The 14,354-nt window shown below is 43.9% G+C and overlaps 1 protein-coding gene across 1 annotated transcript; it reads right to left on the reverse strand.

Moving 5' to 3' along the window:
• Window positions 1-2,077: 2,077 nt before the first annotated feature.
• LOC126455704 (defensin-1-like) lies at window positions 2,078-11,870 on the reverse strand. The gene is made up of 2 exons (XM_050091473.1): window positions 11,739-11,870; window positions 2,078-2,399 (listed from the first exon to the last, which is right to left on the reverse strand). The coding sequence occupies exons 1-2, from the start codon at window positions 11,806-11,808 to the stop codon at window positions 2,233-2,235; spliced, it is 237 nt and encodes a 78-aa protein (XP_049947430.1). The 5' UTR covers window positions 11,809-11,870; the 3' UTR covers window positions 2,078-2,232.
• Between the last annotated feature and the right edge of the window lie 2,484 nt (window positions 11,871-14,354).

A 14,354-nucleotide genomic window follows, 5' to 3' on the forward strand; every position in this document is an offset into this window, starting at 1 on the left:
TCTTGGATGGCGTGTACAGGTACAGCTGCCCATGCAGCTTCAACACGACACCACAGTTCATCAAGAGTAGTGACTGGCGTATTGTGACGAGCCAGTTGCTCGGCCACCATTGACCGGACGTTTTAATTTGGTGAGAATGTGCAGGCCAGAGCATCAGTCGAACATTTTCTGTATCCAGGAAGGCCCGTACAGGACCTGCAACATGCGGTCATGCATTATCCTGCTGAAATGTAGGGTTTCGCAGGAATCGAATGAAGGGTAGAGCCACGGGTCGTAACACATCTGAAATGTAACGTCCACTGTTCAAAGTTCCGTCAATGTGAACAAGAGGTGACGGAGACGTGTAACCAATGGCACCCCATACAATCACGCCGGGTGATACGCCAGTATGGCGATGACGAATACACGCTTCCAATGTGCGTTCACCGCGATGTCACCAAACACGGATGCGACCATCATGATGCTGTAAAGAGAACCTGGATTCATCCAAAAAAAATGACGTTGTGCCATTCGTGCACCCATGTGCACCTAGTAGATAGTGTCGGAAGTTCCATGCGGTTTTTCGCGGATGATGCTGTAGTATACAGAGAAGTTGCAGCATTAGAAAATTGTAGCGAAATGCAGGAAGATCTGCAGCGGATAGGCACTTGGTGCAGGGAGTGGCAACTGACCCTTAACATAGACAAATGTAATGTATTGCGAATACATAGAAAGAAGGATCCTTTATTGTATGATTATATGGTAGCGGAACAAACACTGGTAGCAGTTACTTTTGTAAAATATCTGGGAGTATGCGTGCGGAACGATTTGAAGTGGAATGATCATATAAAATTAATTGTTGGTAAGGCGGGTACCAGGTTGAGATTCATTGGGAGAGTGCTCAGAAAATGTAGTCCATCAACAAAGGAGGTGGCTTACAAAACACTCGTTCGACCTATACTTGAGTATTGCTCATCAGTGTGGGATCCGTACCAGATCGGTCTGACGGAGGAGATAGAGAAGATCCAAAGAAGAGCGGCGCGTTTCGTCACAGGGTTATTTGGTAACCGTGATAGCGTTACGGAGATGTTTAATAAACTCAAGTGGCAGACTCTGCAAGAGAGGCGCTCTGCATCGCGGTGTAGCTTGCTCGCCAGGTTTCGAGAGGGTGCGTTTCTGGATGAGGTATCGAATATATTGCTTCCCCCTACTTATACCTCCCGAGGAGATCACGAATGTAAAATTAGAGAGATTAGAGCGCGCACGGAGGCTTTCAGACAGTCGTTCTTCCCGCGAACCATACGCGACTGGAACAGGAAAGGGAGGTAATGACAGTGGCACGTAAAGTGCCCTCCGCCACACACCGTTGGGTGGCTTGCGGAGTATCAATGTAGATGTAGATGTAGATGTTCGTCGTTGAGTACACCATCGCAGGCGCTCCTGTCTGTGATGCAGCGTCAAGGGTAACTGCAGCCATGGTGTCCGAGCTGATAGACCATGCTGCTGCAAACGTCGTCGAACTGTGCGTGCAGATGGTTATTGTCTTGAAAATGTCCCCATCTGTCGACTCAGGGATCGAGACGTGGCTGCGCGATCCGTTATAGCTACGCGGATAAGATGCCTGTCATTTCGACTGGTAGTGATACGAGGCCGTTGGGATCCAACACGGCGTTCGGTATTACCCTCCTGAACCCACCTACTCCAACAGTGATTGGATCTCGGCCAACGTGAGCAGCAATGTCGCGATACGATAAACCGCAATCGCGATAGGCTACAATTCGACCTTTATCAAAGTCGTGATGGTACGCATTTCTCCTCCTTACACGAGGCATCACAACAACGTTCCACCAGGCAACGCCGGTCAATTGTTGTTTGTGTATGAGAAGTCGGTTGGAAACTTTCCTCATGTTAGCACGTTGTAGGTGTCGCCACCGGCGCCAACCTTGTGTGAATTCTCTGAAAAGCATCTTCTTCCAGTTGGTTAAATTTCGCGTCTGTAGCACGTCATCTTCATGGTGTAGCAATTTTGTTGGTCAGTAGTATATATTAATGGTGTCTGTCTTGCAGATATACTAATGAAATATCAGCTACCCTCACGCATGATCTTTATTTGTATTAGTTCATTACAAGAGTGTTGCACATAAGAAGGAACAGATATTTACAGCAAGCCTGTAGTACAGTTTTGGACAGTTTATTGGCGAAGCAGGCATGTTAGCGATTGATCAGCGGTGGTGTTCCACTGCTGGTGGTCTCCTACTTGCGGCAGTGGCAGACGCCCTCTTTGCAGTGTCCGCCCTTGTAGCCTTTGTTCATCGCGATACAGTGGACGGCGCACGCCGAGTCTGCCACCCCAAAGGCGCTCAGCGCGTCACACGTGAAGCGCACGTGGCGGTCGCCGTGGTGCTCCTCCTCCACTGGTGCTGGAAAGGACAACAGAATGATTAGTAGCAGGTACTTAACATATTATCAACAGAAAGTCACAACCGCCTTCAAAGAAGAGCACAAAAATATGATCATGTATGTAGGGCTTCAATAACGTGATCCTAATATTTATCAACTACTCTTCGAGTCATATGTTAGATTTTTGAAGTTGAGTTGTCCTGTTTCCAGTAATAGCCGGCCGCTGTGGCCCAGCGGTTCTAGGCGTTTCAATCCGGAACCGCGCTGCTGCTACGGTCGCAGTTTCGAATCCTCCCTCGGGCATGGATGTGTCTGATGTCCTTAGATTAGTTAAGTTTAAGTAGTTCTAAGTGTAGGGGACTAATGACCTCAGACGTTAAGTCCCATAGTGCTTAGATCCATTTGAACCATTTGAACCCAGTAATAGCTGTAGACGACCCATTAAAATTTTTTTGTCTTATCTTTTACCTGAAGTATGATTAGGCTTAGCTGGGCCCAACGTAGAGTACAATTTAAAGGACACATAGGTTCAGTAGGAAGTAACGCAAGTGACAGACTTCGGTTCATTGCTATGACACTAGGAAAATGCCCTCTGAATGCAAAGGAGATGGCTTACAGATGTCCTATGAAACATCCTAGAATATCACTCAAGTGCGTGGGATGTAGAACGTATACGAAGATGGACAGCACAAATTACCACAGATTTGTTTTAACTATGAGAGAGTGTCACAGAGGAACTGAAAAGCCTGAACTGGCAGACACTCGAAGATACATACCATCCACGAAAATCTGCTTACAAATTTTCAAGGACATTGAAAATAAAACCTTCTAGGTTGGCAGGTCACATCATGTCCTTTTAGATCACACCGATACACCGATGTAAAAAGAAAAGAGAAAAAAAGAAAAAAAACAGTAAAGTAGAATTCAGGGAGAGTAATATAACTTCGAGGAGACATTTGTCTAGATAGCATATTTAAGTGATTATCATTGTAAGATGACAGGGTAATGTAAGCACGAGATAGGCCATTGCAAATGGAAATGGTGGTACATATTAATAACCTGTGTAATCACCACAGTGCAGACTTGCGTGCATCGTGTTTTACAGGTGGCGGATGTCAGTTTGTGGGACGGAGTTCCATGTTTATTGCACTACAGAGACGTCAGTGCTGTTTGTGGATGACGTTAGAATTGTTGTCCGATGTTGTCTCATATGTGCTCGACTGGAAACTGATGTGGTGATCAAGAAAGCCAAGGCAACATGTACACACTGTATGTGGAAAGCGTTATCCTTTCGGAAAACACCCCCTGGAATGTTGTTCATCAATGCAAACATAACAGGTCGAATCACCAGACTGAGGCTCAAATATGCAATCGGGGTGCATGAGATACCCATGAGAGTATTCCTGCTGTCATACGAAATAGCACCATAGGCCATAACTCCACATGTAGGTGCAGTGTGTCTAGCAAGCGAACAAGTCGGTTGCAGAGTCTCAAAAACTGGTTCAAATAGCTCTGAACACTATGGGACTTAACATCTGAGGTCATCAGTCCTCTAGAACTTAGAACTACATAAACCTAACTAACCTAAGGACCGCACACACATCCATGCCCGAGGCAGGATTCGAACCTGCGACCGTAGCAGTTGCGCGGTTCCGGACTGAAGCATCTAAAACCGCTCGGCCACACTGGCCGGCTCTGCAGGCTCTCAACTAACCTCTTTCTAAACAGCACTCGGCCATCACTGCCACCGAGGTGGAACCAGCTTTCATCAGGAAACACAACATATCTCCACTCTGCCCTTTAGTGAGCTCTCTCTTGACATCACTGCAGTCGCAAATGGCGGTGGTTTGGTGTCAGTAGAATGCAAGATCAGGGCTGTCCTTGAAATAACCGATTTATAAGAGTTCGTTCTGTCACTGTGATGCCAACTGCTCCTCAAATTGTGGCCGCAGATGCAGTACGATGCGACAGGGCCATATGCTGAACACCATGGGCTACCATCTCGGTAGTGCCACGTGGCCGTCCGGAACCTGGTGTTCTTGCCACCGTACATTCTCATGATCACCGCTACAAGCAGTCATGTACAGTCGCTACATTCCTGCTACGACTTTCTCCAATGTCGCAGACGGAACATTCACCTTCTCGTACCCCTACTACGCGACCTCGTTTTAGTACGGCCCCGGTAGCTGAGTGGTCAGCGCGACAGACTGTCAATCCAAAGGGCCCGGGTCCGATTCCCGGTTGGGTCGGAGATTTTCTCCGCTCAGGGACTGGGTGTTGTGTTGTCCTAATCATCATCATTTCATCCCCATCGACGCGCAAGTCGCCAAAGTGGCGTCAAATCGAAAGACCTGCACCAGGCGAACGGTCTACCCGACGGGAGGCCCTCGTCACACACACACGACCTCGTTCCAACTTAGTGAGGTGTTGATAATGGGTCTTTGTCGCCTTAAAGGCATTCTTGCATTACATCAACTCATCATTTCCAATTTCCGAGTTAACTAACGCTAACAACCATTACAGTTTGTAATTAAAGCAAACGTGATTTGCATCCTTATAGTGGTCCTACTAGCGCCACCCTTATGCGACTGTAAGCGAAAATAAATAGCGTTTTACGTTCTATAGAACACCTCAATCGCTAAACGGTAGACCCAATTTTTGCTGCTCATAAATAACAAACATTCGTGTAGCGTGAAGCGTGTTAAATGATTTAATTCTGTTTTTAAGCGTGTGATCTGTCTTGTAATGCGTGATAAGTCTGGATGTTGCCGTAGGATAGTCGGAGAGGAGGTGGTATGTGTGGACTGTGGGATGGAATTTCACTGGGATTATTGTAGTGGGAAACTGAATGGGGAACTCAGTGAGGCTCTCCCATGGAACTGTAGGTTCTGCAGAAAAAGACAAGAGAATCTCTGAAAAGGAGGCAAGGATTTGTGCTCTTCAGGCTGAATTAGATCGTGTGAAATTGTAACTTGATAGACTGAAGGGGAAAAAAGGTCGTGGGAACCGGGTAAAGAAGCAATTGGCAAAAGGGGAAGAGCTCATCAACTTCTTTTGCATTTGAGCTATCAATATCGAATAAATTTGGTTTGTTACCTGAAGTAGGAGGGGAACACCCTCATACACACGTAGGTCACAGTAGGGTGCAGCAGGATTCTAGCCAAGAAACTCAGAGTAGATCGGTACCAAAAGAGAGTAGGAAGAAAAGAGTCTTGCTGCTAGGAAGTAGTCATGAGAGGGGTGTAGGCCAGATGGCGCAGGAAAAGCTATTGCATGGTACCAGGTGACAAGTATTGTGAAGCCAAGTGCTAGCCTTATCCAGGTGACAGAGGACATAGGAAAATTGTGCAAAGGTTTTGACAAAGAGAAACAGGTCGTTATAGTAGGTGGAGCAGAAAATAGCCTGGTTAAGAACAGTAATTACAGCATTAGGTGTGACCTGGATGAAATAGGAATAACAACTACGCACGCAAATGTTAGTTTCATGGAGATCCTGCAGCGCCATGACCAGCCCTGGGTTGATACTGCCGTGAGGCGTGTTAACTCTGAGTCGAGCGGGTTACTGATGACTGAAATGAATTCTCATATGAATGCAGTGCCCGTTGCTTCAATTCGGGTTATGCTAGATATGGCCTGCTCCTGACTAGGAGGGGGAATGATAGGTTGGCTGAACTTCCTATAGCAGATGTACAGGGGGGCACCATCACACAATGCCAGATCCCTGTAGTTACTGGTGTCATAGTGACACCTTTTTTTAGGTTACAATCAAGTTTCAGACACCCTGTTTTGAAAGAAGTCACTATAGCAGAAGAGCCCCAGAAGAAGGTAAAGAAAAGTAAGGTTAACTTATTCCACCAAAATATTAGAGAGGATGTAGTAGTAAGGTACAAGAGCGTCTTGCCGATATATATCCTGTGCCTGTCTGAGCACCACATAACCACAGGGTTAGATAAGTTACATATAGAAGATTACAGTCTAGCAGCTTACTCATGCAGAACTAATATGGGAAAAGGAGGAAAAAAATGTTTCAAATGGCTCTGAGCACTATGGGACTTAACATCTGTGGTCATCAATCCCCTAGAACTTAGAACTACTTACACCTAACTAACCTAAGGACATCACACACATCCATGCCCGAGGCAGGATTCGAACCTGCGACCGTAGCGGTCACGCGGTTCCAGACTGAAGCGCCTAGAACCGCAGGGCCACACCGGCAGGCGAAAAGGAGGAGTTGTTGCATATATTAAGACTGAACCCAAGTTCAAAGGCATTGACATAAGTAGATTTTGTAGTGATCAGCACATAGAAATGTGTGCTTGTAAATTAATGCTGAAAAACTGTTCACTTTTAATTGCAACAATATACAGATCCCCACTGGGAAATTTTGAATTATTTATGAGGAACCTGGATTCTTAGCTGCGCTGTCTGTCAGACATCAGCAAGCAGTTAATTGTCTGTGGTGACTTCAATGCAGATTTTCTAAGGGATTCTGATAGGGAAAATGACCTGGAAACCTTATTTCGATCCTACAATTTGCTCTCAGTCGTTAACTTTCCAACACAGGTGAATAAAGACAGTAGGTCCCTAATTGATTGTTTTCTTTGATGAGGCACAAAGCAAGAAAGTAACTGTTTACCCAGTAACAAATGCTCTCTCTGATATGATGCACAGTTAGGCAGGATAAATGACATAGTGCCTTACAGTGTGGATATACCTCATTGGATGTCAGTTAGAGTCCTTAATGACTGCAGGGCAAATGTTTTTAAGAGTAGTTTGCAAGAAACAACATGGGATGAAACTTATAAAGAACCGAGTGCCAATATAAAATTTAAGCTATTCCATGATAAACTGATATCAGTATTTGGAAATAGCTTTCTACATAAGCTAATCAGAAGTAACATTAAACAGCCATGTAAAAAACCATGGATCACTAAGGGGATTACAATATCTTGTGAAAGAAAAAGGGAAATGTATCTTTTGACAAGATTTTAAGTAGATACACGGCAGTAGTTGCGCATTACAAAAACTACTCAAAATTACTATGATTAGTTATTAAAAAATCAAGAAACATGCACATAATGTCAGAAATCAGTACGTCTGACAACAAAGTCATTATGGAACACAGTGAAGAAAGAGACAGAACAACTAACCACAGAAGAGGATAACATTACTATTGAATTGAATGGAAGGGTTATAAATGACAAGTCACATGTAGTAAATGTATTTAATAATCATTTCTTAAACATAGTAAAAAGCATAGGGACCAACAGTTCAAGAGAAATATCGCAGCAATATGTTGAAGAAGTAACTCTCATAAAATTACATCATATGAATGTACCACCAACTTCTATTTCTGAAGTTAAGAGGATCATACATTCTCTCAAGAATAAAAGCTCTTCTGGAAAAAAAAAAATTTGGAAATTTGTGGTAAGGTATTATGGGACCAAACTGCTGAGGTCATTGGTCCCTAAGCTTACACACTACACACTACTTAATATGACTTAAACTAAACTTACGCTAAGGACAACACACACACCCATGCCCGAGGGAGGATTCGAACTTCGCAACCGTCTCCATGAAGCTGGGCTACGGTCCCGCACACCGTTAGGCCGTCTTCCGCTCACGCCCCAACAACGTGCAGCCCGCCTCCAGTGGTGTCGCGACAGGCGTGAATGGAGGGACGAATGGAGACGTGTCGTCTTCAGCGATGAGAGTCGCTCCTGCCTTGGTGCCAATGATGGTCGTATGCGTGTTTGGCGCCGTGCAGGTGAGCGCCACAATCAGGACTGCATATGACCGAGGCACACAGGGCCAACACCCAGCATCATGGTGTGGGGAGCGATCTCCTACACTGGCCGTACACCACTGGTGATCGTCGAGGGGACACTGAATAGTGCACGGTACATCCAAACCGTCATCGAACCCATCGTTCTACCATTCCTAGACCGGCAAGGGAACTTGCTGTTCCAACAGGACAATGCACGTCCGCATGTATCCCGTGCCACCCAACGTGCTCTAGAAGGTGTAAGTCAACTACCCTGGCCAGCAAGATCTCCGGATCTGTCCCCCATAGAGCATGTTTGGGACTGGATGAAGCGTCGTCTCACGCGGTCTGCACGTCCAGCACGAACGCTGGTCCAACTGAGGCGCCAGGTGGATATGGCATGGCAAGCCGTTCCACAGGACAACATCCAGCATCTCTACGATCGTCTCCATGGGAGAATAGCAGCCTGCATTGCTGCGAAAGGTGGATATACACTGTACTAGTGCCGACATTGTGCATGCTCTGTTGCCTGTGTCTATGTGCCTGTGGTTCTGTCAGTGTGACCATGTGATGTATCTGACCCCAGGAATGTGTCAATAAAGTTTCCCCTTCCTGGGACAATGAATTCACGGTGTTCTTATTTCAATTTCCAGGAGTGTACAACAAGCAGAATTAGTTCTTTTTGCAGATGACACCAGTATTGTAATCACTCCCATTATAAATACAGAAATGGAAGAAATGGTGGACAAAGTTCTCAAAAGTATCATTGATTGGTTCTCTGCGAATGGTCTCACCCTGAATCTCACAAAGACACATCATATTCAGTTCTGGACCACTAGGGGTACAGCACCAGTGATAAGTGTAACACATGATGATGAAATAATACATAGGGTCGAAACTTTAAAATTCTTAGGTGTCCATATTGATGAGAATTTAAATTGGATCTCCTCAAACAATTTAGTTCAGCCACATTTGAACTTAGAATTGTAGCAAATTTTGGGGAGAAGGAAGTCAATAACTTGAAATATTTTGCTTATTTTCATTCAGTAACGTCATATGGAATAATGTTCTAGGTAACTCATCTTTGAGAAAGAAGGTCTTCATGGCCTAAAAACGTGCTATAAGAGTAATATGTGGTGCTCACCCGCGATCATCTTGTAGACATCTGTCTAAGGAGTTCGGCATTCTATCTACTGCTTCACAGTATATTTATTACCTCACGAAGTTTGTTGTAAATAATCCACTACTGTTCGAAAGGAAAAATAAGGTACATAATTACAATACTAGAAGAAAAACTGACATTCATTACTCAGCATTAAGGTTGTCTTTAGCACAGAAAGGGGTGCACAACGGTGCAACAAAAATTACCCAGTGATATAAAATGTCTAACAGACAGCAAGGTAAAATTTTAAAATAAATTGAAAAAGTTTCTCCTTCACAACTCCTTCTATTCTGCAGAAGAATTTCTATGTTTCTAATGTGTAAAAGGAGGTGGGTAGGAACTGCTAACTCAAATTTTATATCTTGTTTTCATTTCGTGGAAAAAATATGGTGACGTTTAGAGTGCAAATAGATGTACAATTTAAGTCGCAATATGAATGTGAAATGACTCGTTCCGCATCATGACGATTCATCGCGAAAAATGATCCAATGGAACGTGAAAGTAACAAAGTGCCTAAGTAACTAACTGGTGCGAAATTTGAATACCCATCATCTTTCAGATGTAGAAACACACCTACCAACTCTCTTTCGGTGCTGCGATTTTTTTTTTCGCCAGTGTATATTTTAAGCAGTCATGAGCTCATATTTTTAATAAAGGAAAGTTGAAAATCGGTAAAAAATGTACAGGGATTAGACATTACGGAATGAGTCTTTCAAGTGCGAGCAGCTTTTAAACAGCTAAAAAAAAATTTTACTAAAATCCCTTTATGGAATGGAGCATGAGACTGTAGACAATAACACACTAATTTCCTCGTTATCATTTTTTTCGCAGATTTTTGATGGACGCAATATTAGTAGTTCACGTAATTTACAGTTTGGCTTCAGCTATCCATGACAGTTTATCCTCTGCAAGCCCCTTCTCCATTGCTACTGCGACCTGCACCTATTTCAACAGGCTTGCTGCGTTGGTAACTGAGACTTCATCCACAATTTTTAGTTCACCTACTTCCATTACAAAACTGACGATGCCTTGGTGCCTCAGGGTGTATCAACTGAGGCCTTCTTTTAGTCAAGTTGTGCCGTAAATTTCTTTTTTACCCAAATCGATTTAGTATTTAGTCATTAGTTCTTCGACCAACGCATCTAACGGTCATCATCATTCTGTTGCACAACATTTCAAACATATCTGCTCTCTTCTTTTTTGTACTGTTTATCGTCCGTTTTTCATTTGTGTTCAGAGCTACACTCCAGACAATTACGTTCAGAAAAACTTATTTGCTAACGTTTAAATGTATGTTTAATTATAACAATTTTCACTTTTTCAGGACCATTTTCCTCGATATTTCCAGACTGCGTTTACATCCACTCTATTTCGGCCACGCTTAATTATTTTGCTGCCCAGTCAGTAAAACTCGTAGTCTGCTCTTAGCTTCCCACTTCCTGATCAAATTCCCACAGCATTTAACTCGACTACATCTCATTACCTGTGCCGCGCGGGATTAGCCGAGCGATCAAGGCGCTGCAGTCATGGACTGTGCGGCTGGTTCCGGCGGAGGTTCGAGTCCTCCCTCGGGCATGGGTGTGCGTGATTGTCCTTAGGATAATTTAGGTTAAGTCGTGTGTAAGCGTAGGGACTGATGACCTTAGCAGTTAAGTCCCATAAGATTTCACACACACACACCCCATTACCTGTGTTTTACTTTTGCTTGGTGTTTGTTTTATTACTTCATTTCGAGAAACTATCCATTTAGTTCAACCCATCATGATGTTTTTAAAAGATGACATCATGGAACCATCAAAACATGCTGTAATAAATATTTACTCATAAGCAGTTTCGGTGAAACGGTCATCTTCAAGTGACGTATTAGCAGTACGTCAAACTAAAGGAACATTCCTTGGTGTAGAGTGCACGATTGTTTTCAGTTACTTTGCTCGAGGTATGGTCTACAAGGAGATGACAAGTAGCACCCTTACTTAAACACGCATGAGAAGGACTATTTCAAGATGGCACACGAAAAAATTGAATATTATTTTACCATGTTGGATATGTTTGAGGTATGTGGCTGACATTCGGTTAAAGAGTGATGAGGGTGACGGCAACTAGTCACAAATACTTGTGAGAAATGGTTTATTACATTGCCATGACAGGTTTTGTGCCATTATGTTTAGTTTCAAATAAATACATTTGAAATGGAGCAGCCATCTGAACTTCCCATGGCAGAGAAGTGCACCATTCTTATTGGTATTTATGACTAGCTGCGTTCTTCCTAAATAATTCCTCCGCCATATACTGGATTCAGATTGTAGAGTATGTATGTAAGTGTAGAGAATATGGGAAAATACATCCAAAACAGAACAAGAACGAAATCGTTCGTCGCAACACCAAGAGTCAGATACGACGTTGCGAATACTGCAAATATGAAGCTTGTCTCACCTGCGGAAGAAGATGCCACGCTGGCAACGGCAATCAGAGCGAACAGGAAGGCGAGCGTCGATATCTTCATGGTGCTGTCGTCTCACAGGAGATGTGTGTCTCAGCGGCGTACCTGGACCATGCTGCTCTGTGCCGTGCGGCGACATATATAGCGTCCACAGTCGGGCTCGGTGCTTCCCAGCCGCCTCAGACAGTGCAAACAAAAAGCAATTAGCAGTATTCTGTGCTGCAGCGTCACCTGCTTGTGAAGTGCACATTGTCTGTTTACAAAGGAAGCTACGCAACGAGATTGCACGGGAGCTTCTCGGCACGTCCTACGAACCTAATTTTTCCGAACAAAGCTGGAGAATCACCGACAGTAAAAACTCATAAAGTGAGTGGTTGGTAGGAAATAGCAGTATTTGTGACTGTCATGTTGCAGATATTTGGCTCTGGAGGAAGGAGAAAAAAGGAAAATGGCGCATCTTTTCTCCTTAACTTCCTGAGGTTATTGTTCTACATTACTGCGTAAGACGCCTTATGAAAAAATCCAAGTTTAGTTGCCGAGTTTTTCTCTGCAGTTATTTATAGTACAATGCAGAACCAGAAGCTTATATTTCCAACCACTACGCTCAATGAAATTTGCTGAGATATTAAACCTGGTGCACCGGATCAAGAGTCGAATCAGGAAATTTGCCTTTCGTGAGCCATGCTCTTATCTGCTGAGCTATCTTCTACATCTGCATCTACATCTACACCATACTCCGCAATCCACCATACGGTGCGTAGCGGAGGGTACCTCGAACCACAACAAGCATCTTCTCTCCCTGTTCCACTCCACTGCCTATATGCCTCTGTACGACCCCTAATCTTTCTTACCTTATCTTTGTAGTCTTTCCACGAAATATAAGTTGGCGGCAGTAAAACTGTACTGCAGTCAGCCTCAAACGCTGGTTCTCTAAATTTCCTCAGTAGCGATTCACGAAAAGAATGCCTCCTTTCCTCCAGAGACTGCCACTCGAGTTCCTGAAGCATTTCTGTAACACTCGCGTGATGATCAAACCTACCAGTAACAATTCTAGCAGCCCACCTCTGAATTGCTTCTCTGACCTCTCCCGATCCGACCTGATAGGGATCCCAAACGCTCGAGCAATACTCAAGAATAGGTCGTATTAGTGTTTTATAAGCGGTCTCCTTTACAGATGAACCACATCTTCCCAAAATTCTACCAATGAACCGAAGATGACTATCCGTCTTCCCCACAACTGGCATTACATACTTGTCCCACTTCATATTGCTCTGCAATGTTTCGCCCAAATATTTAATCGACATGACTGTGTCAAGCGCTACACTACTAATGGAGTATTCAAACATTACTGTTCGCGACGCCGAGAATAATTTTTTTTTTCTGCGTCAGAGAATGCGCTGGTTTCAAACGTCACTAAAGATTAAAAGTCTGTGCCGGACCATAATTCGAACTTGGGACCTACAAAAATGTCCTACCGACTAAGCTATCTAAGCAGGTCTCACGATCCGCCCTCAGAGCTACACTTCGACGTGTACCTCTTCTCACATCTTCAAAAACTTCGTAGTTCTCTTGCGTACCTTGCGGGACTAGCACTTTCGGATGAAATGATATTCCAGACCGTCAGCCTGGCTTGGAAAGTTCAGTCGGTGGAGCAGTTGCCCGTGAAGAGCAAACGTCTAAGGTTCGAGTTCCAGTCTGGCACGCAAGTTTTGTCCACTTGTTCTCACTGATTCACTTTTCCTACTTTCAAAATTTCGTAGTCATTGTTCTTCATAAAATGCCGGATTAGCATCCATTCAAGAAAGGACATCGCATGGAAATGATTGTTGTAGCTTGAGGGCTGTATCTGGAATGAACTTTTCATGTTGCCATAGAATGTATCCATTCTTTCAGGGGTGCCAGGTCAGCTCAGTACGCCGATGGGCTCCTGTGAAGTTTGGAAGGTAGGAGAGAGTTAATGGTGGAAGCGAATTTGTGGAGGGTTCTAGCAGTGCCGGGATGACTCTGTCGGTAAGAGCATTGGCCGGGATAGGGAAGTTTCTGAGTGCAAGTCTTGGCCCAAAAACCAGTTATAACTTTCCAGAAATTTTCTAAAAAGCACAAATTCAGCTGCAGAACGTAAAATTCAATACCGACAATCATCGGTATTTTTGGAGACAGTATACTGGTATTGTAATCCATTTTACAGCTGCGAGCGTTTTTAATAAAGCTTTCACCGCATCAGAGTGCTTGGACTTATTAGTATTATAAATAATGTAGGTTACCTCAACAGAGGTATATAATCATCACATCTACATCTACATCTACATGGGTACACTGGGAATCAGACTCAAGTGCTTATCAGAGGATTCATCGAACTACCTTCACAATTCTCTTTATTCCAGCCTCGTGTAGCGTGCGGAAGAAGGGAACACCTACATATTTCCGTGCGAGCTCTGATTTTCCTAATTTTATTATGGTGATCGTTTCTCCCTACGTAGGTCGGCGTCAACAAAATATTTTCGCATTCAAAAGAGAGCTGACGAAATATCGTAAGAAGATTACGCCCCAGCGAAAAAGTCTTTGTTGTAATTATGACCACCCCAAATCCTTTTTCATTTCAGTGCCAC

The sequence above is a fragment of the Schistocerca serialis genome, chromosome 2 (genome assembly GCF_023864345.2).
Source record: "Schistocerca serialis cubense isolate TAMUIC-IGC-003099 chromosome 2, iqSchSeri2.2, whole genome shotgun sequence".
In the NCBI taxonomy this organism is placed as follows: domain Eukaryota; kingdom Metazoa; phylum Arthropoda; class Insecta; order Orthoptera; family Acrididae; genus Schistocerca; species Schistocerca serialis.

Bases quoted from the DNA above. Each gene is read 5' to 3' on its own strand.
- LOC126455704 (XM_050091473.1), bottom strand. From the start codon at position 11,808: ATGAAGATATCGACGCTCGCCTTCCTGTTCGCTCTGATTGCCGTTGCC. The intron at 2,400-11,738 runs GTGAGACAAGCT...TGTCCTTTCCAG, and splicing joins CGTGGCATCTTCTTCCGCAG to CACCAGTGGAGGAGGAGCAC.